Genomic DNA, 24419 nt, shown 5'->3' with positions numbered 1-24419 from the left:
TGGCATAATTAAGAATAAGTTCACTCCCACACAAGTGGCCAGATATTCCTTGTTGATGCTGAGTTGTCTTTATAGCTATTTTAGTTGGCATATTACAAGTTTTATTGACTTTGTTGATAATGTTTTATACTGAATACCTGTTATTGTGTTTTTTTAACCATTTTTAAGATGTTTCTAACATTGTGCCCTAGAAATATTTTATATGACTTCAAATCAACAATATATTATAATTTCAGTAAATCATTTATTTGTATAAAGTGTTTGAAGAACATGATTGTGCCAACCACTTTCTAAAATGACATATCTAAAATAGGATTTTCCATTAAATCATTTTGGTTCTTTTTTTGATAAATAACAGTAGTTTTCTATTTGAAAATCACTTGCACCTTATTGTGAAAACTTTTAATTAGAATCTATGTGACAAATTTATCAGAATATTTATCCCAATTTTCTGGCATAAAGAAATGTGGAAAGCTGCGGTATTTTGTCTGCCACTTTTCTGATTACAAAAATTAGAAAGAAATAAAAACAAAACAAAGGCAGATCCAACCAGTACTTGTCCTCGTAATGAATGTGGTACACTTTTTGCTGTGGAGGAGATTGAAGTGCAATGATTTACCAGTGTAAATAAATAAAATATAATCTAGTGTTCATTTTTTTTCCACAGCCACCTTATGCTTTGTACCACATTAATCGGAAGCTTACCTTGGAGCCCAAAATAACCATCAATGCCCGTATTGTCGTAGTGGGTGCATCAGATGTTGGAGTATCTTTCCTTGAAACGCTTGTATTTTGGTAAGATTCTTTTTCACTCATTTTTATTAAAGGGCTTGTGCAGGACTTTAACAATGAAGACCTTTCCTCAGAATAAGTCATCAATATCGGATCGGCAACCCCGCTGTTCAGATGTTACCAATGCCTCTAGCCTGAGCTACACAGTTGCGAAGCTGCAATTCTGTCAACTGTATATTGGCCATGGCTGGGTACTGTATACCCACCCCTATACAAATCAATAGAGGGTGTATGTGCAGTACCTGACTGCAGCAATTATTCCGTGGACAGAGCTGTGCAGTGCCACAACAAGGTCCGGTAGGTGGAGGTATCGGAACAGCTAATTGGCAGGGGGTTCCGGGTGTCACACTCCCACCAATTAGACATTGATGACCTATCCTAAGATCCCCTGTGTTAGTTTTTATAAAATATAAAGTAAAAAAGTTAAAAAAGAACATATCTTATAGTTTATGATATCACAACATTTGTTAGAGTCTCTAAATATTCCCCGGAATAGTATCTAAACTTCTTTCACAAATGTATTGCTCTAAGAAACTTTGAAACCTATCTATAAGGCCTCTTTCACACGTCAGTGAAAAACACACACATTTTTCACTAACGTGTTAAAGGTGCATATTGGCCACTTGTGTGCCGTGATTTTTGCACATGTGTGTTCTCCGGGTGCTATCCGTAATAGCACATGTGTGTTCTCCTGGTGCTATCCGTAATAGCACACGGAGAGCAGGACCTTTATACTCACCTCTCCCCGACTCTGCTGTCCGTGGTGCTGATGTCCCCCGCGTTGCTGTCTCCAGCCGCTGCTGTATCCCCGCTGCTATTATTTCTGGGTTGTGGTGCAGTGAATATTCACGAGCATAATTAGCAGGCCTAGAAGCAAGTGACAGCAGCGCTGAAGACAGCAGCGTTGGAGAAGATGAGCATAGAAATTTATTTTATTTCACAGGCACATGTTTTATTCGGTACGTGTCACATGGATCACATAACTGTGTGGTCCGTGTGACATCAGTGATGCCAGAGAAAACAGTGAACTTAGAGAGAAATCACTGATGTGTGCGCAGACACATTAATTTTAAAAACAGTGACATATGTACTGGAATCACTGAGGTGTGAAGGGGGCCTTAAAAGATAAATTCCTAAAAGTCTAACTTTTCAGTCACTGTTTCCTGCACCGATCATTCACTTTCAAAAACAAGTTGAATATCACTTAACCTTCACCGACTCTCTGCTGCTGTCCTGGTCTCTGTTGTTTGTCCCCAGTGCTGACGTCACATCCACGGCGCTGTAGACAATCGCTGACTTTAGCAGCGCTGGACATGTAGTTGGCACGTGCCACTTATGTCACTGAATGGCTGCAGCTCTGCCGACATGAAATCAGTGCTGCAGTCAAACAGCCGATACAGGGGCTGTGGCAGACAACTGGCGATTGGCCTGTGGAGGGTCAGTTATCCTCAGTTTTGTTATAACTATCGCAGCTTTTATCCCATAGTTTTCAGAAAGGGCACAGCTCTTAAATTGGAATCAATCACTGATAATGAAACATGGCCCTTATTTTATTAATAATAATAGGCTATTTATTTTGTCTCATTATTTATGTTATTTTTATGTTTTTGATTTCTAATATCATCAATGTGGATTTTTAGTATCATTTATTTTAGGATCATTTTGTGTCTAAAGGAAAAATAAGAAAAAGCTATTTCATTCTGACTTCTAACAGCGTAATGTTGTATTAAAATAAAGTTATAATGCGTGGGACATGCATTAAGGGACTTTTCTGTTATTTAGTGATAGGCCTAGGACACATGGCGAGTTAAACAGTCCGAGTGGAATGAAATAAAAATTTGCCTTCCTCTCAGACCCATGTTAGTTTATAGGGCCGGTCCCATGTGCGATTTTTTTTTTCTTCTCACCCCTAATCAGACCAAGAAAACAGTCTATGGATGTGAGTGAAACATCACACTGCACTCGGATGACACCAGAGTGCAGTGTGATAATCGCATAAGCGATGGAGGAGATGGGGAGATTAGTCCCTCCCTCTCCTCCGCAGCTGTGATCTGATCGCAGGATCGGATCATAGTGGCATGACACTCGGAGCCCGCTTACAGCACAGAGAGCTGGCATCATTAGCATAACGCATGCTCGTGTGGCCTTAGCCATAGGGGATGGATAGATTAGGACCACTGGGAGCAGGCTTATCAGTGTGGTTTGGGCTGTCAGTAATTGAACATTTTACTTTTACGCAATTGTAATGATCTAAACTTTAACGCCTCAGTTCCACTTGCGCATAGCTTACAATGCGATAGCATCAGAAGCGATATGCTAATGACCCTCTGCTGTGAGTGTGAGCCAAGGCTCATGCGTCTGTGATATGATCTTACAATCGGATCACAGCTGCGGAGAAGAGGGAGCACTTTCTCCCTATCTCCTCTGCGGCCTGTCTCAGCGTATATCGCACTGCGGCCAGATGACATGCGAGTACAGTGTGATTAGAAAAATAAAAAAGGATTGTGCACCGCACTGCTTACCTATACTGGAGGTAGTGTGATGTTTCTGTCCCAAACACAGTTCAGTGTAAAGTTTCCTTGATTACATCCATTTGCTTTCAGATTCACGGAAAAGCATTTTGTCTAATCTTGATGGATCCAACAAAGTCCCTTACCGAGGTGCTATTGCCCAATTTAAACAAGTATATCCACGGGACCCGTGAAAGCACCCCTAGTGGTGCGAAACGGTACCGTCGTCCTCGTGCTCCCCTCCCTGCATTCCCTCATGTCCGTCTCACCTGTCAGCATTGAAAAATAAAATAGTCCCAGGATATCGGTGAGTGCTGCCCTGTCTCCTTTTGTTCTACGAGTGCAGTGTGATGTTTCACACGCACCCATAGACTTGTATGAGTGCGTGTGAACTGAGACTCATTGCCAAACGCAGCATGCTGCGATTCATTTCTCATGCCGATATAGCATGAGAAATCAATTGTAGACTGGTAATCTAATCTGTCACCAAGTTTTCGCTACTCCATCTGAGAGCAGTATGATGTAGGGGTAGATAATGTAATTCTAGTGATGTTTCATTACTCGACTACTTGCTGCATTTTTTTTTTGCAAAATCAGTGTTTTATCTGCTGCGGCTCTACCAGTTCTCAGAATGCTGAGCTGTGTATAACCTGCTCACACTGCTGATTGGCAGCTTTCTGTATACACTGTGCATAGGCAGAAAGTAGCAGTCAGTGGTGGGGTGGTGTTATATAGAGCTCATTAATATGGTGGACCACATAGCAGCAGGTTTACTAGTTCTTTTGTGCTAAAATCACTGTTTTATCAGCAGGAGATTATCAAAAATTTCAGCAAGCAGTCCAGTAAATGACATAGTTACATAGCTACATAGGTTGAAAAAAGACCTAGGTCCTCCCTCCACCAATTATATATTTGATCACTAAATCATTTATAACCGACAGTGGTGTGTGTACTGAGGAAATCATCCAGCCCTTTTTTGAAACTTGTTATAGTATCTGCCATTACTACCTCTTGTGGTAGGGCATTCCACAATCTTAGTACTCTAAGTGGTACTTTGCACGTTGCGACATCGCTACTGTGATATCGTTTGGGTCAAATCGACAGTGACGCACATCCGCGCCGGTAACTACGTCGCAACGTGTAAAGCCTAAAAGCACCGATAAACGATCGCAAAAGCGTCGTAAATCGGTGATCTGTGTAGTGTCGGTCATTTCCATAATTTCGCTGCAGCGACAGGTACGATGTTGTTCCTCATTCCTGCGACAGCACACATCTCTGTGTATGAAGCCGCAGGAGCGAGGAACATCTCCTTACCTGCCTCCTGCAGCTATGCGGAAGGAAGGAGGTAGGCGGGATGTTTACGTCCCGTTTATCTCCGCCCCTCCACTTCTATTGGCCGCCTGCCGTGTGATGTCGCTGTGACGCCGCACGACCCGCCCCCTTAGGAAGGAGGCGGGTCACCTGCCAGAGCGACGTCGCAAGGCAGGTAAGTGTGTGTGAAGCTGCTGTAGCGATAATGTTCGCTACGGCAGCTACCACAAGATATCACATCTGTGACGGGGGCGGGGACTATCGCGCTCAGCATTGCTACAATCGGCTAGCGATGTCGCAACGTGCAAAGTACCCCTAACTGTAAAGAACCCTTTCATATTTAGCTGCCAGAAATTAGACATCTCTGGAATCAGGATCTCTGTCTCTACATTATGCTGCTCTCATATTAGGAGGCAAAAGCCTGATGACAGATTCCTTTTAAATTTCTTAAATGTATTTGTAGTTTTTTTTCACAGTACATTTTATCTACTATAACAGCTTTTTGCTCTTTGCTGCATACCGCCACATAAGAGCTCTACTCCAACATGTAGACACAATGAATTGTGTGGAAAGAAAAGCCATCTCTGAAATCCATTTTGGATGTGACATTTCATATGCCACAATTCTGAAATGACCTCGGCTAATTGGAGTGATGTTCTTAACAACCGCTCAAATCCTTCTGACTCCGTAGTATCTTGTCTGGGCCTCACTTTAGCAGTGGGTTTTAATCCTTCCCTTTGTATACAGGTGGAAGTAATGTAATTGCTTCTTGATAAGGGTAAATATCCTTTGTAATCCATGATTGAAAATATCTTTTTAATCCGTCCGGTACTGAAAGTAAGTTTCAAAGAGATGGAGAAATGTAATGTAAATACTACAGAGATAAGGGAAATTACATAAACCCAGAACAGAAATGTAATAAAGTGACGTGTGTGTCTGTGGATTATGGAATCTGATTTACCATTCATATGCACAGGGGATTATTTGCACTGCAGTCTGCTGATATCGTTGAAATGAGACCATGTCTCTTTGACAGATACATTTAAATATTATTCTCCCTTGAACATTTGATCATTGTCTTTGCCATGTCATTGCTTTTACTTGTCCCTATAATATTCTTTTAGATCAGTATCATTTTATATTTGGTTAAAACACCAAGAAATTTGCTGATAATAATGAAGAAAACTTTCCTTTACAAATATTTTATTTAAAAAAAAACAAAAAAAACCCTTGAACTTTACACATCTGTTAAAGTGGTTGTCCTTGACTATTTTTTTTTTTTTTACTGTGGGTCTAAGTACTAATATGCAGGTAGTTGCTAACTACTTGCCTATTCTGCCCGGTGCCTGTTGTGAGTTTTAAGCCCATAGTTAAAAAAAAACAAAATCGTCCCGGACAACCCCTTTAAATGTCTACTCCTTAATTTTACATTGTTGTAAGAGGGTATATGGCTCAGCCGCCCAAGTCCCGCTAATCACCATGTAGTCCTGTGTCTGTGTAATGTTCGGATTTTATGTTATAGTGTAATGTGTTCATACGGCCACTTGGTGGTCACAATGTATTATCTGCTTCCCTGGTACTCTCGGGCTAGGGAGAGTTAATGGCAGGGAGTAGTTTAGTTATGAACACAGGAAGTAGTTGGAGAGTCCCTAAGGGAGAGTAACAGACTGCGTCTGTGGGAGACATGGTGAGAGAAGAACCTCGTTAACTTTAATTTGGTGTGACCGTCGGGTCAAATCCGGGTTCCGGACATGCAGGGTCCTAGTCAGGAGAGGACTGTCCGAAGTGCGTCCCAAGGTGTGGGTCGAGTCCCTGCGGCATGGGTGGTGGCCGTTCCCTGGCGGATACCCAAAGAACCCCCTCAGTCGGCGGAAGGTCAGTGGGCTCCAAAGCAAGGAGTAGGTCCTCATAAAACCGTACAGAGGAGTGCTGTCACAGAAGACCCTGTCAATAGGTTCCAGCTAAATCCCTGTGGGTGGGACAAGGGCTGACCGGAAGGACTTTTTGATTCTGATTTGATGGAGCTAAGAGAGAGGATGAGAGGCTCAGGGTCTCCAACAGAAACCCGAGTACCAGGGAAGTGGTCGGCAGGCAAAGCATATGTAATATCCATTGCTAATGGAAACCCCTTCGGGTATGAAGAGTGTGCCCGCTTAAAGCGTGAAGAAACTGTCAGTTTGATTGTTGTCAGTAAAGAAGTTTTTAGATGAAGAAATCTGTGAAAGTGTCTCTATGCAACCGACCCGCTCCAGTGAGGAGAGTGTAAGTCAGTGCCGGTTGATGCAACGCTAGATACACATGAGGCACTCGCAAGTGTGACGCCGGCCTAACACTGAGCTGCACTAGAAAGGCGATAGGGGTACAGAGAAATAACACCGGGCTGCACTACAGCCCAACAGCAGTCTATACTACGACCAGCCGTCTCTGCACGATTATCATGGCCCCTGACTGCCTCTTTAACATTGTTTTGGTTAGATTTTTCCTAAATTTCAGATTTTTTAAAAAAAGTGACTCCATTAAGTGTCGGTAGTTGGTACATTTACATTAGCCTTTCAGAAATTGCAGATAAAACCATCACCTCATTGTTAAATGGGATTCAAGAATTGATCATCTATAGCCCCTGGCAAAAATTATGGACTCACCTGGCTCTGAGGATGTTCATTCAGTTGTTTACTTTTGTTTAAAAAAAGCAGATCACAGACATGGCACAAAACTAAAGTAAAGTGCTGGCCAAAAGTATTGGCACCCCTGCAATTCTGTCAGATAATACTCAGTTTCTTCTTGAAAATGATTGCAATCACAAATTCTTTGGTATTATTACCTTCATTTATTTTGCTTGCAATGAAAAAACACATAAGAGAATGAAACAAAAATCAAATAATTGATCATTTCACACAAAACTCCAAAAATGGGCCAGACAAAAGTATTGGCACCCTTAGCCTAATACTAGGTTGCACAACCTTTAGCCAAAATAACTGCGAACAACCGCTTACGGTAACCATCAATGAGTTTCTTACAATGCTCTGCTGGAATTTTAGACCATTCTTCTTTGTCAAACTGCTCCAGGTCCCTGAGATTTAAAGGGTACCTTCTCCAAACTGCCATTTTGAGATCTCTCCACAGGTGTTCTATGGGGTTCAGGTCTGGACTCATTGCTGGCCACTTGAGTAGTCTCCAGTGCTTTCTATCAATCCATTTTCTAGTGCTTTTTGAAGTGTGTTTTGGGTCATTGTCCTGCTGGAAGACCCATGACCTCTGAGGGAGACCCAGCTTTCTCACACTGGGCCCTACATTATGCTGCAAAATTTGTTGGTAGTCTTCAGACTTCATAATGCCATGCACACGGTCAAGCAGTCCAGTGCCAGAGGCAGCAAAGCAACCCCAAAACATCAGGGAACCTCCGCCATGTTTTACTGAAGGGACCGTGTTCTTTTCTTTGAATACCTCTTTTTTTTCCTGTAAACTCTATGTTGATGGCTTTTCCCAAAAAGCTTTACTTTTGTCTCATCTGACCAGAGAACATTCTTCCAAAACGTTTTAGGCTTTCTCAGGTAAGTTTTGGCAAACTCCAGCCTGGCTTTTTTATGTCTCGGGGTAAGAAGTGGGGTCTTCCTGGGTATCCTACCATACAGTCCCTTTTCATTCAGATGCCGACGGATAGTACGGGTTGACACTGTTGTACCCTCGGACTGCAGGGCAGCTTGAACTTGTTTGGATGTTAAGCCAGCTTTACACGCTGCAATGTATCTTACAATGTGTCGGTGGGGTCACGCCGTAAGTGACGCACATCCGGCATCGTAAGGTACATTGCAGTGTGTAACAGCTACGTGCGATTGCGATTGAACGGTAAAACGTTCATCACATGCACGTCGTTCATTCCTCATGAATTGAACGTCAGATTGTTCATCGTACCCGGGGTAGCACACATCGCAGTGTGTGACACCCCGGGAACGATGAACAGATCTTACCTGCGTCCTGCGGCTCCCGGCCGGTAATGCGGAAGGAAGGAGGTGGGCGGGATGTTTACGTCCCGCTCAGCTCCGCTCCTCCGCTTCTATTGGCCGGCTGCCACGTGACGTCGCTGTGACGCCGAACGTCCCTCCCACTCCAGGAAGTGGGCGATCGCCGCCCACATCGAGTTCGTATGGACGGGTAAGTACGTGTGACGGGGGTTAGTCGTTTGTGCGGCACATTCAACAAATTGAACGTGCCACACATAGGATGGGGGCGTTGCAAATCGCATATGATATCGTATGCGAAATTGCAACGTGTAAAGCTGGCTTTACTCGAGGTTCTTTATCCACCATCCGCATAATCTTGCGTTGAAATCTCTCGTCAATTTTCCTTTTCCTTCCACATCTAGGGAGGTTAGCCACAGTGCCATGGGCTTTCAACTTTTTGATGACACTGCGCACCATAGACACAGGAACTTTCAGGTCTTTGGAGATGGACTTGTAGCCTTGAGATTGCTCATGCTTCCTCACAATTTGGATTCTCAAGTCCTCAGACAGTTCTTTGGTCTTCTTTCTTTTCTCCATGCTCAATGTGGTGCACACAAGGACACAGGACAGAGGTTGAGTCAACTTTAATAATCCATGTCAACTGGCTGCAAGTGTGATTTAGTTATTGCCAACACCTGTTAGATGCCACAGGTAAGTTACAGGTGCTGTTAATTATACAAATTAGAGAAGCATCACATGATTTTTCAAACAGTGCCACTACTTTTGTCCACCCCCTTTTTATGTTTGGTGTGGAATTATATCCAATTTGGCTTTATAACAATTTTTTTTTTTTTTTCCATTGAAGACAAATTAAATGAAGATAATACCAAATAATTTGTGATTGCAATCATTTCCAAGAAGAAACTGAGTATTATTTGACAGAATTGCATGGGTGCCAATACTTTTGGCCAGCACTGTAATTTCAAATGGCAACTTTCTGGCTTTAAGAAAGACTAAAATAAAATCATGAAAAATAATGTGCTAACCAGTAATGGTTACTTTTCAAGACCAAACAGGAGGACACAAATATGGAATCACTCAATTGGGAGGAAAAAATTATGGAATCATGAAAAACAAACAAACAAAAGAACACTCCAATACATCACTAGTATTTTGTTGCACCACCTCTGGCTTTTATAACAGCTTGCAGTCTCTGAGTGATGGACTTAATGAGTGACAAACAGTACACTTCATTAACCTGGCTGCAACTTTCTCTGATTACTGTTGCCAGATCAGCTTTGCAGGTTGGTGCCTTGTCACGGACCATTTTCTTCAACTTCCACCAAAGATTTTCGATTGGATTGAGATCCTGACTATTTGCAGGCCATGTCATTGACCTTATGTGTCTTCTTTCAAGGAATGTTTTCACAGTTTTTGCTCTATGGCAGGATGCATTATCATCTTGATAAATGATTTCACCATCCCCAAACATCCTTTCAATTGATGGGATAAGAAAAGTGTCAAAAATTCAATGTAAACTTGAGCATTTTTTGAAGATGTAATGACAGCCATCTCCCCAGTGCCTTTACCTGACATGCAGCCCCATATCATCAATATCATCAATGACTGTAGAAATTTACATGTTCTTTTTAGGCAGTCATCTTTTTATTGTTTAGCTTTTCTGTATGTAAATCCCTTTTCCTTTAGGCGGTTTCTTACAGTTCGGTCACAGACATTGACTTCAGTTTTGTTACGTCACCGCCGGAGTCTGCTCCAGCGACTTCTGCTCCGATCGCCAGGCGACGCTGTGTTCCTGGCGTGGATGGTGCTGGTGATGGGAGAGAAGTCGATGCCAGCGGTACCAGTTGGCGCGGGCTCCGATCATCCACTGGGCTGGGTTGGTTTGGGATCTGCAGTACCGCTGGCTGACTGTGGGTGGCGTGTATCTTCCAGCTGAAGTTGCCGGCGTTCAGCTGCAACCAATGGGAAGACACCACACCCTTCTTGTTTCCCCTCCTGTCACATGATCACTGCCAGATATAGTTCTGATTTTCCTGGCTCCTGTTACGTCCTATTCTGTTGGTGATTCCTGTGTTGACTTATGCGTGTTTTTGACTACCCCCTTCTGCCTACTGTTTTTGTACCTTGCTGCCCGACCCGGATCTGACCTCTGCTACGTTTGCTGACTACGTCACTGCCTACCGATTCTGTCCCTGTTCCGCAATTCCTGGTTTGACCCTGCCTGACTACTACTCTCATCGGACTGCAGCCTTCCACGGGTAGTGATCTCCAGGGTCCTGTGTAATTCCAAATCCCTGTATAGGGGTTAAAGGGTTTCAGGGTTCTGGGGGTCCTACTTGGTGAGTGGCTTCCCTCTAGCCTCCCCTTTACAGCCCATCTGAGTCTGTGGATCCAGGCAGGCGTTACAAGTTTACTCCCATTCCTCATTTGTTTTGTTGTGCATTTCCTGTTTTGGAGACATATTGCTTTAACTTTCCTGTCTTGACGCTTTGATGTCTTCCTTGGTTTACCATTATGTTTGCCTTTAACAACCTTCCCACGTTGTTTGTATTTGGTCCAGATTTTAGACACAGCTGACTGTGAACAACCAACATCTTTTGCAACATTGCATGATGATGTACCCTCTTTTAAGAGTTTGATAATCCTCTCCTTTGTTTCAGTTGACATTTCTCGTGTTGGAGCCATGAGTCATGTCAGTCCACTTGGTGCCACAGCTCTCCAAGGTGTGATCACTCTATAGATGCAGATTAACGAACAGATCTTATTTGATGCATGTGTTAGTTTTGGGAATTAAAATTTACAGGGTGATTCTATAATTTTTTCCTCATAATTGAGTGATTCCATAATTTCCCCCCATGTTTGGTCTTGAAAAGTAACTGCTACTGGCACATTAAGTTCTCATGGTTTTTTTTTAGTGTTTCTTATAGCCAGAAAGTTGCCATTTGAAATGTCTTTAGTTTTGTGCCATGTCTGTGATCTGCTTTTTTTTTTAAACAAAAGTAAACAATTGAATGAAAATCCTCAGAGCCAGGTGATTCCATAATTTTTGCCAGGGGTTGTACAATGTGAGAGGGATCAGCAGACATCTCCTCAGACAGTGGCCGGATATAAGCAATGTACAGTCAGAACACAGCAGTCCTGTACGTTGTTTGGTGACCGCTGAATGGATGATAACGAGGAGCACTCGGCAGTGTCCACTAAGTAATGTTTTGGGCTGATGTATTTTGCTCCATTCAACACCGGAGCAGATTTAAGATGATCGGTGGGTGAGCTCGGTTTCAGACCTTCATCTATCTCGTATTGATGATCTATTCTACCGCTGGTTTTATCAAATGGTAAGTCTTGGCAAAAGCCTTTTTAAAATTCCACGCTAGTGAGGGTTTTTTTTTTTTTTATAATATTACCATTTATTAGCAATCAGTCAAAAAAGTTCAATGTGTGCATTAAAATATTTGTCAGTCACTGTCAACTATTTCCAGTGCCCCACCAGGCCTCTCCTGGATCATATGACTGTAGTTCTGACCATCTGCATCCACACAGCATTTCTGGGTAGATCAGGTCATAAACTTGAGATTCAGACTAAGGTTCTCATAGACTTACATTAAAAACAATCTGTCATCAGGTTTCTGCTATGTAATCTGAGAGCAGCATAATGCAGCGGCACAGATGCTGATTCTAATGTATCACTTGATCCTCTGCATGCTCTCATTTTGATACAATCCCTGTTTTCTCTAGCGAACATCTGCTGATAAAACACTGATTTAATTGAAACTAATACGTGACACATCAATGAAATCAGACTCTCACCACCTACATGCTCCCAGACTTGCTTGGCTCGAGTTTAGTGGAATTTAGTCTTTCTCTCTCTCCTCCTCGGCCCTCTTGTTAAGGGCTTCCCCAAAGATGAAAGAGAAAGAATATGCTTGGGGAAATTCGAGTATATTAAGCACCCAAGTATCTCAAGCACCCTAATACTTGATCGAGTATCAAACCGTGCCGAGCAAGCTCGATCATCATTAATCTTTGATACATATTATAAAGGGTTAAAAAAAAATTAAATAATATTTTTAGGTAATATTTGTTTTTCCAGGCAGCAATGTTTTGGTTGTCAGCATGAGGCTAGACTGTTAAAAAGCATCTATCCACATGAAAACTATTACCACCAGTATTTTATTAGAAGATAGAACACATTTTGCTGCATGAGCCAAGATAGCTGTGTGCATTCTCTTGGCTGTGTATAAAATATGAGGGAACCCACATGGCTTTCTTTAATTATAAATTATTTCTAAAAAACGATATGCGGTCCTACCCCCAATTTTGATACCCTGTGCAGATAAAGCAGACAGCTAGGGGTTGGTATTCTAAGGCTGGGGATGCCCATGATTATTGGGCCCTCTCCAATCTTAAAATACTAGCCAAAATTGGCGGATCCATTAGATCCTTGGAGCGGTAGCAATTGGGGTAATATAAGGGGTTAATGACCGCTGTGTTTTGTCAAAAAATCGCATCTGCTATGAAACCCAAAGTTATAACTGGGGAGAGGTCTTTGAGATCCCCCCATTGCTAATCATGTAAGTAAAAATTAATAAACACAAACACAGAGAAAAACCCTTTGTTTAAAAAAAAAAGAAAAATAAACCCTCTTTCTCCAATTCATTAACCTCCAAAACACCCCTGCAGGTCCGACGTAGTCCACACCACGATGTCCCACGATGATCCCGACTCTGCTACATTTGAGGTCTCAGTGCGCAATTATATAAACGCAACTGATCACTACGACTGCAGAACACGCTGAAGGATCTGCAGTTGTGAGCCTTCACATAAGTGAGTTCACTTGAGGTCACAGCTAAAGGTTCCCACAGAACCCCAGCTGTGACATCAGGTGAACTCGATGAACTCACCTCAGGAGAACTGTCTGGGAACTCACCTAAGTTGAACTCCGTTAACGAAATGCCAGATTACCGACTTAGGCTATGTGCGCATATTGAGTATTTGGTTGCAGAAAATCTTCATTTCCTGGCTGAAAAATGCACCAAAAATGCAATTCAGTTTTGATACATTTATCTGCCAGGAGATGCAGATTTTGTGCAGAAATATGTTGCAGAAATCTGCACCAAATCTGCATCTACTGGCAGAAAAACGCACCAGGAGGTGCAGATTTGCAGTCGAAATTTATGCAACCAGTTTCTGTACGAAGTCTGCATCTTCTAACAGAAAAACGTGTCAAACTCACATCATGTTTTTGGTGCGTTTTTCTACCAGGAGATGCAGATTTCTTCAACATATTTCTGCACCAAATCTGCATCTGCCAGAAAACAAATCAAAACTACATCATGTTTTTGGTACATTTAACTGACAGGAGATGCAGATTTTATGCAACCAAATACTGAAATACTCAACGTGCACACATCGCCTAAGCCTGTAATCTAACATTGAGTTCACCTCAGGTGAGTTCATAGAGTTCACCTGAGGAACTCTATGAACTCACCTGAGGTGAACTCAATGTTAGATTACAGGCTTAGACTCACTGATTTTACCTGAGGTCAATGCTGGAGTACCGTGGGAACCACCAGCTGTGATCTCAGGTTAACTGACTGATGTCACTGCTCATAGCTGCGGATCCATCAGTGTGTTTCTCAGACTGCAGTGATCAATTGCATTTTTCTAACGTGACAGCACATTGCTACCTCAAAATGTAGCAGAGCTGGGATCGTTATGGGACGTCATGGAATGGATTGTCAGACATGTAGGGTTGTTTTAAGGGTTAATAAATTGGAACAAGAGGGTGTTTGTTTTATTTTTTAAATAAAGCATTTTTCTATGCGTTTTGTTTTTATATTTTTTTACTTACACGATTAGTAATGGGGGTTATCTCATAGAATTCTCCCTATTACTAATCCAGGGCTTTGCGGCAGCTGTGATTTTTTGACAAATTACAGCTCTTATTAACCCCTTATATTACCCCAACTGCCAACACTATAGGTCAATCAGGATGAGACGAGTAAGCACCAGGTTTCACGCATTTAATGAATGCACCAATTCTGGAGTGGTTACAAGCTGCTATTTTTAGACTGAGGAGGGCCCAACATCCATGGGCCTCCCCGGCTTGAGAATACCAGCTCCCAGTTCTCTGCTTTATCTTGGCTGGGCTTCGAAACTGAGGAGGAACCCACCTCATTTTTTAAAATTATTTATTTAAATAATTTTAAAAGGCCGCATGAGGTATCTCGTATTTTAATATACAGCCAAGATGACGCACACAGCTGGTGCCTGTAATGAGTATCAACATTCAGTGGACCTTACTCCATTTTTTTCCAATTACCGTATTTCTTGGATTATAAGATGCACTCAAAATTTAAAGACAGAAATTAGGAAAATAAGAATTTTCAATGTTAAAAAAGGGGACCGTTTATCAATTCTGGAGTCCAGTTTATATGACGGATATAACTCACCGGCTGGAGGGGTGTGGGAGCGGTGGAGCATTTTTTTTCCATGTTTTTTATTATTTTTGCAAAATAAAAATACTCATCAATTTGATCAATATGATTTTAGAAGATTGTATCTCAGCCTTGATTGCAGCTACCGAAGCAATCCAGGGTTTATTTTTGAGTTGGATTAAAATAGTCACAGTAGTCATGACCCAGCCTGAGATATCATGGGTTAGGCGGAAGTCACATGAACGTATGAAAAAACGGATCCAATCTAATCCAGAAGACTTGGACGAGTGGTATCCGTGTGGTATTCAGTGTGTACTGCGAGTGCTATGCGAGTGGGTGACTTTTTTCCTCACTTGTCATCCGTGTGCTGTCCGTTTGCTGTCAGTATGCTGTCAGTGTGCAATCCGTTTTTTTTTCTCAGCAACTATTAGTCATTTACAGGAACATTTACAGTGTTCTGTGCTAATGATAGTAATGTATCCATAAAAACAGACATCACTAGGACGGTGCTTGTGGTCGTCCATTTTTTTTTCTCGCACCCATTGACTTGTATTGACTAGTTTTGCATGATTTCGGCAACAAATGACAGCATGTTGCGAATTTTCTCTCATCTAGAATCTGGATGAGAAAAAAGCTGATCATCTGCTCTGCCTCATTGACTAACATTGGTCCAAGTGCAATGTGAGATATTCTTGAATTGCACTCGCGTGAGTCATATGCTCGTGTTAGCGTACCCTTAAGGCTGGTGCCACACGGGGATTACTGCGATCCCTTTGCATGACACTCGGCTCACGCTAGCAGTACAGCAGAGCCGAGTGTCATGCGAGTGTCCCTGCGACTGAGGTCTGATCATGCAAGCGGACCTCAGCTGAGGGGGCGGGTCTGCGCTAAGGAGGGGAGGGCCGGTGCTGAGGAGGGGCGGGCCGACACTGAGGAGGGGAGGGAGGGATTTATCTCCTTCTCTCCTCCGTAGCCGGCTATTGCCACTCTCGCCCTGCACTTTTGGTACACCGGTGTACCGCGAGTGCAGTACGATTTTTCTCTCGCCCCATAGACTTGAATGGGTGCGAGAGAAAACAGGATAGCATTACAGTGGCAGCATGCTGCAATTGTTTTCTCGGTCCGATTAGGGCTAAGAAAATAATCGCTCATTATGAGTGCTGACACATAGGCTAATATTGGTCCGAGTGGAGGGCAATTTTTATTTTTTTTATTTTTATTTTAAATCGCACTCCACTCGCACCTATTTTCATGCCATGTGGCTTAGGTCCATGCACATCGAGCCAATCTCGAACCACAAGCACAGACTGGCTGTGCCTCTTCCGACTCAAGCATCACAGCCTCATAGCAATATATGAAGCCTTCATGCTCCATCCGGGATACCCACAGCCAGTCTGTGCATTACAATTCAATATCAGACCATTGTGCACGGACATCTGAATGAGCCCTTAGAAGCAGAAACGGGAGTATGAGTTGCAGCCACCTGCAGCTCTTACTATAATCTCTGATATCTTGGGCTGGATCACAACTTCTGCAGCAAGTCTAGTCTCAGTTTCAAAAAGAGTTTCAATAGAAAACAATATAAACGTTTACTTTTTTTTTAAAAAAAATTTTTAATTTTTTTTCTTCTCTTACATAAATAAAGAGGGCAGTCCCACTTTTAGTAATGTAAAGTTAGATCCGCATGGAATGTCTACAGATCGTTTGCAAGCAGAGCCGACATAATGACAGGGTTGTGATAACTTCTGTTATCTGGCGGCACAATACCCAATATCCTGCACATCTGTCCTTCCTGGCATTCACTAGCCCAACACTTTTGGTTTAATTAGGCATTTTATCTTCACATTAGTCTGAGGATATCTGAAGCCTTCCAACACTGCCTGTCACTAATTAGTGGACTAATTAAATAGTTAGCGCATACTTTCTGATCACAGATCTTACCTGTAATAAATGCTTTTTGGTGGCTTTTATTTCGCCGCACTATCTGTCGCCTTGTTGCCGGCTGATAAGAACGAGCTGTTCCCTGTAGTGTGAATTATATTGTTGCAGTGAAGGTGATTGAGGGAAGATGACATTGTAATGTTTCAGCATTTGTTCTGCGGAGCCGTTAATCTCTCGTCACTCTGAAGTTATTGGCGTCTTTTGACACAAGTGAATAGAGCGCAGATCATTTGTGAAGATTGATTGGTGGAATTCTCTCCATTGGTAATGGTGATGGATACTATCAATGACAGATAACAATTTTACATTAGTTAAACCTTCTGTCTATTGATCTCTGCGTATGTAAACATTCAGGAATACTGTAAATCTATGCGTTCCTACTGTGTGGTTTATAAGATACGCGCTCTCCCTGTTTCCCGGTGATTTTTTATTACCTTTGTTTTGTATCACTTAAAACCAGTACCAATGTCCTTTACAATCTCTCTAAGATATTGCCTTGTCTTAAAAATTAACCATCGTTTCCATTTTTTCTCTATTAATCCATAGATGTCAAAATCATAGTATCATAGTTTTTAAGGTTGAAGGGAGACTCTAAGTCCATCTAGTTCAACCCGTAGCCTAACATGTTGATCCAGAGGAAGGCAAAAAAACCCCAATGTGGCAAACAAGTTCCAATGGGGAAAAAATTTCCTTCCTGACTCCACATCCGGCAATCAGACTAGTTCCCTGGATCAATACCCTGTCATAAAATCTAATATACATAACTGGTAATATTACATTTTTCAAGAAAGGCATCCAGGCTCTGCTTAAATGTTAGTAGTGAATCACTCATTACAACATCATGCGGCAGAGAGTTCCATAGTCTCACTGCTCGTACAGTAAAGAATCCTCGTCTGTGATTATGATTAAACCTTCTTTCCTCAAGACGTAGCGGATGCCCCCGTGTTCCAGTCGCAGGCCTAGGTGTAAAAAGATCTTTGGAAAGGTCTCTGTACTGTCCCCTCATATATTTATACATTGTGATTAGATCCCCCCTAAGCCTTCGTTTTTCCAAACTAAATAACCCCATGTTTAATAACCTGTCTTGGTATTGCAGCCCACCCATTCCTCTAATAATCTTGGTGGCTCTTCTCTGCACCCTCTCCAGTTCAGCTATGTCCTTCTTATATATCGGTGACCAGAATTGTACACAGTATTCTAAGTGCGGTCGCACTAGTGACTTGTACAGAGGTAGAACTATATTTTTTTCATGAACACTTATACCTCTTTTAATACATCCCATTATTTTATTAGCCCTGGCAGCAGCTGCCTGACACTGTCCACTAAAGTGAAGTTTACCATCCACCCATACACCCAAGTCTTTTTCTGTGTCTGTTTTACCCAGTGTTCTACAATTAAGTACATAATCATAAATGTTATTTCCTCTACCCAAGTGCATGACCTTACATTTATCTACATTAAACTTCAATTGCCACTTCTCAGCCCAATCCTCCAATTTACATAAATCTCCCTGTAATATAAAATTATCCTCCTCTGTATTGATTACCCTGCAGAGTTTAGTATCATCTGCAAATATTGAAATTCTACTCCGCATGCCCCCAACAAGGTCATTTATAAATATGTTGAAAAGAAGCGGGCCCAATACTGACCCCTGTGGTACCCCACTATGAACTGAGACCCAGTCCGAGTACGTACCATTAATAACCACCCTTTGTTTCCTATCAGTGAGCCAGTTTTTAACCCAGTTACACATATTTTCCCCTATCCCCATTATTCTCATTTTATGTACCAACCTTTTGTGTGGTACCGTATCAAAAGCTTTTGAAAAGTCCATATACACAACATCCACTGCATTTCCCTGGTCCAGGCTTGAACTTACCGCTTCATAGAAGCTGATCAAATTAGTTTGACAGGATCGATCCCTCATAAACCCATGTTGATACTCTGTCATAAGGTTATTTTTCTTGAGATACTCCAGTATAGCATCTCTCAAGAAGCCCTCAAGGATTTTACCAACCGTAGAGGTTAAACTTACCGGCCTATAATTTCCCGGCTCAGTTTTTGTCCCCTTTTTGAATATTGGCACCACATTTGCTATGCGCCAGTCCTGCGGTACCGACCCTGTTATTAAGGAATCTGAGAAGATTAAAAATAATGGTCTATCTATCACAGAACTCAATTCCTGTAGTACTCTGGGGTGTATGCCATCCGGGCCCGGAGATTTGTCAACCTTAGTGATTTCGAGGCGGTGGCGTACTTCCTGCTGGGTTAAGCAGGTAATATTCAAGGGTGAATTTATGGTATCACTGGTCATGTCATCTGCCATGGCATTTTCTTGTATAAAAACCGTAGAAAAAAAGTCATTCAGCAGGTTGGCTTTACCCTCATCCCCTTCCACCATTTCACCAAGACTATTTTTAAGGGGGTCAACACTATCGCTTTTCAGTTTTTTACTGTTTATGTAGTTAAAGAATATTTTAGGATTATTTTTACTTTCTCTCGCAATGAGTCTCTCTGTCTCAAACTTAGCTAACTTAATTTGCTTTTTACATATTTTATTTAATTTTCTATAATTATATAATGCCTCATCACTACCTACCCTCTTTAATTCTTTTAAGGCTTTCTGTTTTTCTTTTATTGCTTCCCTTACAGCTCTATTTAGCCATAGGGGTTTCCTCCTATTTCTAGCATGTTTGTTCCCATAGGGTATATTTTCTGCACAAGCCCTATTCAGGATGCTCATAAAAGTCTCCCATTTGCTTTGTGTACTTTTATTACTTAGTACATCATCCCAGTTTATTACACTAAGATCATCTCTCAACCGTTTAAAATTTGCTTTCCTGAAGTTTAGTGTCCTTGTAGCCCCTCTACTATACATCTTACTAAAGAATACATGAAAAGTTATTATTTTGTGATCACTATTCCCCAAGTAACCCCCAACTTGTATATTTGATATGCGGTCTGGCCTATTGGTTAGTACAAGGTCTAGTAGTGCTCCCCCTCTTGTGGGGTCCTGTACCATTTGTGAAAGGTAATTATCTTTCATTGTTATCAAAAATCTATTTCCTTTGCTGGAACTGCAAGTTTCTGTTCCCCAATTTATATCAGGATAGTTAAAGTCCCCCATAATAATTACCTCTCCGAGACTCGCTGCTTTATCAATTTGCTTTATGAGGAGATTCTCTACCTCTTCCATAATATTCAGCGTCTTATAACACACCCCTATCAGTATTTTATTATTCATTCTCTCCCCCCTTATCTCCACCCATAGGGACTCTACATTCTCAGTACCCTCACATATGTTGTCCCGCAGGATAGGTTTTAAGGATCATTTTACATATAGACACACACCTCCCCCTCGCTTATTTGTACGGTCATTCCTGAATAGGCTATAACCCTGTAAATTAACAGCCCAGTCATAGCTCTCATCCAGCCATGTCTCTGATATCCCCACTATATCATAATTTTCTTCCAACAATATTAATTCTAATTCCTCCACCTTATTTGTGAGGCTTCGGGCATTAGTGTACATGCACGTTACGTATGACTCTGTACCTATATTCCTGCTTACTGTATTGACTGTCCTAACCCTTCCCCCCGTACCACCCCCAATTTCATTACTTGTGCCCTGGTCACTATCTGCACTACATTCCCCTTCTATAAAGTGAATACCCTCTAATATAAAGATTAGAGGGTATTCACTTTATAGAAGGGGAATGTAGTGCAGATAGTGTAATATAAAAATATAAAGCTTTGTAATATATCTTATTTTTGAAATCTGCTTTCTCTTTCTCAAAATTCTAAATTCCTCTAGTAAAATCTGTCTTCAGTGTATACGGACTTTCTCATTACTGAGATGATAGGAAATGACAGTTGGTGCCCATAACATTTTATGGACAACAGAAACTGTTATTTCAGGAGAACTTAAGGGTGCTTTACATTCTGCGACCTCGCTAGCGATCTGCCAAGATCGCACATAGGTCTTTTTTATAGCGCCGGTCACATGTGCAATCTCGGCAGATCACATCTGCGATCTGGCATGTCACATCGCTAACGAGATCGCTAGCGAGGTCGCAGCATGTAAAGCGTGTAAAGCTTTATTAGAGTTTTAAAGCACCAACTGTTATGTATTTCAGTAATGGCAAAATCTGTCTTTACTAAATACAGATTTATGCGGGCGTCACACGATACGATCTATCGTGCAATTTCACGATCGATCGTACCCGCCCCCGTCGTTTGTGCGTCACGGGCAATTTGTTGGTCGTGGCGCACAAAGTCGTTAAACTGCCATCACACGTACTTACCTGCTGAGCGACGTCGCTGAGGACGAACATCCACTTCCTGAAGGGGGTGGGACGTTCTGCATCATAGCGACATCACACAGCGGCCGGCCAATAGAAGCGAAGGGGCGGAGATGAGCGGGACGTAAACATCCCGCCCACCTCCTTCCTTCCGCATTGCCGGCGGGAGCTGCGGGACGCAGGTAAGCTGTGTTCATCGTTCCCGGGGTGTCACACGGAGCGACGTGTGCTGCTCCGGGTACGATGAACAACCGGCGCAAAGAAAAATAAACGACTTTTTAAAAATGAGTGATGTGTCAACGATACACGATTTGCGAACGTTCTGCGTCGCTCGTAGGTGTCACACGGGACGACGTCGTAAACTATGCCGGATGTGCGTAAAAAAAAAACGTGACCCCGTCGACATATCGCACGATAGATCGTCTCGTGTGACGCCCGCATTACAGATTTTACCCATGACTTGAGAGGGATAGATTAGTCCAGGAAGAGAAAGAAGCAAATTTCTCTGATATGATATATATTTCTTATTTCTTATGTACTATTGATTTAGGAAATCAAAATTAAAACACCAATTACTCAATAATTCGTTATGGTGATCACTAAAGGTTTTTAAGGAGTGCATGTTACAATGTTTCAGGCTTCCATATGTCATATTTGCTCATTTGCATATGTCACATTGAACACACCATGGGAAGCAGATAATAGAGCTGGAGTAATTTAGCAGATTGGCATATACAGTTGTAAGCAACATTATTTAACCCCCCTCAAGGAAATATTTATTCTATTAACTTTTTTGGATCACTCTTTTGACAATCCAAGAATATTTGGGAACTGGAGGCCATCTCTCATGAGGAATGGGCTAAGATTTCTCAAACTCTGCCAGAAGCTGATATCTGACAATACGTCATGCTTGCATGTTAAAGACACCTGTCATAAAGGGGGGGAATAATTCCCAGACTGCGGTAGCAATTACAAAAGGTATTTTGTAATGAATTTGCAAAAAAACACTTTTTATATTAGTTGTGTTGACTTGAGCTATTTTAATTGTTCTTGCTTGATTAGTCTAGTCCAGAAAATTTGTAAATTTTACTAACAAACCTAATTTGCAATTCGGGTTGAATAATTTTGAAATTTTGAAAACTTAATTGCAAGATTCAGTATAATTTGTAATTATTTTATTTAAATATCACTCTGGGCTTAGCAGTCCAGTGGGCAGTCCAATTGATGATTTGGCAGCAGGACGGCTCCAGGTTTTTGTGGGCTCTGGGCGAAAGAGTCTCAGTGGGCCCCATCCACACATAGACATGCACAGATACATACACATACAGGCATACATACACATACATATTTAAGGAGAAATTCACAAAAACACATATAAATAGACCTAAATCTAGACACAGTCATATACACTGACATATATAGATACACATCATACATGCACACACAGACACATTATTTTTATATATATATATATATATATATATATATATATATATATATATATATATTTCTAATATTGGGAAGCTGGCAACAGCCTCATTCACCTCCCCCCTTGTCTCCATCCAGCTCCTCCTAGATTGGTGGCAGTCACTAGCAAACATAGCCGCACATAGAGCACACTAACACTACTGTATATACATCACAAGAGAGGCTGGGGACATACACATTACTGGGGGGCATACATATTACTGAGAAAAGGGGTATACAACAATAGGGGCATACATCTCTAGAGGGGGCAGTGTATCTGATGTGGGGGAACAAACAGCTCTGAGGTGGGGGGTGACATGCAGCTCTGGGGGTATAAAGCTCTGGGGTGGGTCGTGACATATAGCTCTGCATGGTATACAGCACTAGGGTGGGGGTACATACAGCTCTGAGGTGGTATACAGCATCGGGGTGGAGGGGACATACAAATCTGGGGGTATGGTAGTATGCAACCCCCATATTCTTTCATATAGTGTTATGAAGCGACCATAGTCCTCCATATAATATTATGTAGCCCCATGTAGCATTATGCAACCCCCAAATTGCACTATGCAGCCCCCCGTATGGCATTATGCAGCCCCCATATGGCACTATGCAGCCCCCATATGGCACTATGCAACTCCCATATAACATTAAGCAGACCCATACAGCATTAGGCACCCTCATGTAGTATACAGCCAGCATATAGCACAATGCAGACCCAGATAGTATTAGGCACCTTCATGTAGTATACAGCCCGCATATAGCACAATGCAGACCCAGATAGCATTATGCACCGCCATGTGGTATACAGCCTGCATATAGCACAATGCAGACCCAGATACCATTAGGAACCCTCATATAGTACATAGCCCCTATATAGCACAATGCAGAGCCAGATAGCATTGAGCACACTGATGTAGTATACAGCCTGCATATAGCACAATACAGACCTAGATAGCACAGTGCAGACCCAGATAGCATTAGGCATCCTCATGTAGTATACAGCCCCTATATAGCACAGTGCAGAGCCAGGTAGCATTAGGCATCCTCATGTAGTACATAGCCCCTATATAGCACAGTGCTCCGTCCACTGCTGTCGCTCTGACCTCACTGCAGGCGCGCAGTGTTGATGTCACCGTTCTCCACTGTTGAGCTGTCAGAGCGCCGACAGACACAGCGGGGAGAATGATGCAGGGCAAATCCCACCAAGGACACCATCTGCAAGGAGTTTGTATGTTCTACCCGTGTTTGTGTGGGTTTCCTCCGGGCACTCCGGTTTCCTCCCACACTCCAAAGACATATAGATAGGGAATTTAGATTGTGAGCCCCTATGGGGACAGTGTTCCTGATGTATGTAAAGCGCTGTGGAATATGTTAGCGCTATATAAAAATAAAGATTTATTTTTATTATTTTTTATGAGAGAGGGAGTGTGCCGCCCCATCTCATCATTGCTTTCAAATGTATTGGTAACTGCGATGCTGATACAATTGAAAGTGCGATCCTCGGCGGGGGGAGGCTGGTGACAGCGTGGGCAGCGGGCCCCCCTGACTAGTGACACAATCCTCCATACAAACCTTGTGCAACCCTGCTTGAAATTAATTGTTTTTCATACATACTCTATGGGATTGCCATGGTCTATTAAGGAGGTTGCCTTGGTCTGTGACCCGTTCATATGTAAATGTATTTATGCAGTCTCC

The 24419-nt window shown here is 42.1% G+C and overlaps 1 protein-coding gene across 4 annotated transcripts in view; it reads left to right on the top strand.

Moving 5' to 3' along the window:
* Window positions 1-24419, top strand: part of CFAP61 (cilia and flagella associated protein 61) — a 447743-nt gene that overhangs the window by 226189 nt on the left and 197135 nt on the right. For all 4 annotated transcript variants that reach the window (XM_075339389.1, XM_075339390.1, XM_075339388.1 and 1 more), the window contains one exon: window positions 668-795. In XM_075339389.1, the coding sequence (XP_075195504.1) occupies window positions 668-795 (128 nt within the window). The remainder of the gene's footprint in view (window positions 1-667; window positions 796-24419) is intronic.

Source organism: Anomaloglossus baeobatrachus, chromosome 3 (genome assembly GCF_048569485.1).
Source record: "Anomaloglossus baeobatrachus isolate aAnoBae1 chromosome 3, aAnoBae1.hap1, whole genome shotgun sequence".
Taxonomy (NCBI): domain Eukaryota; kingdom Metazoa; phylum Chordata; class Amphibia; order Anura; family Aromobatidae; genus Anomaloglossus; species Anomaloglossus baeobatrachus.
The sequence above is the reverse complement of the archived record's forward strand: the minus strand, read 5'-3'. Positions and strand labels throughout refer to the sequence as shown.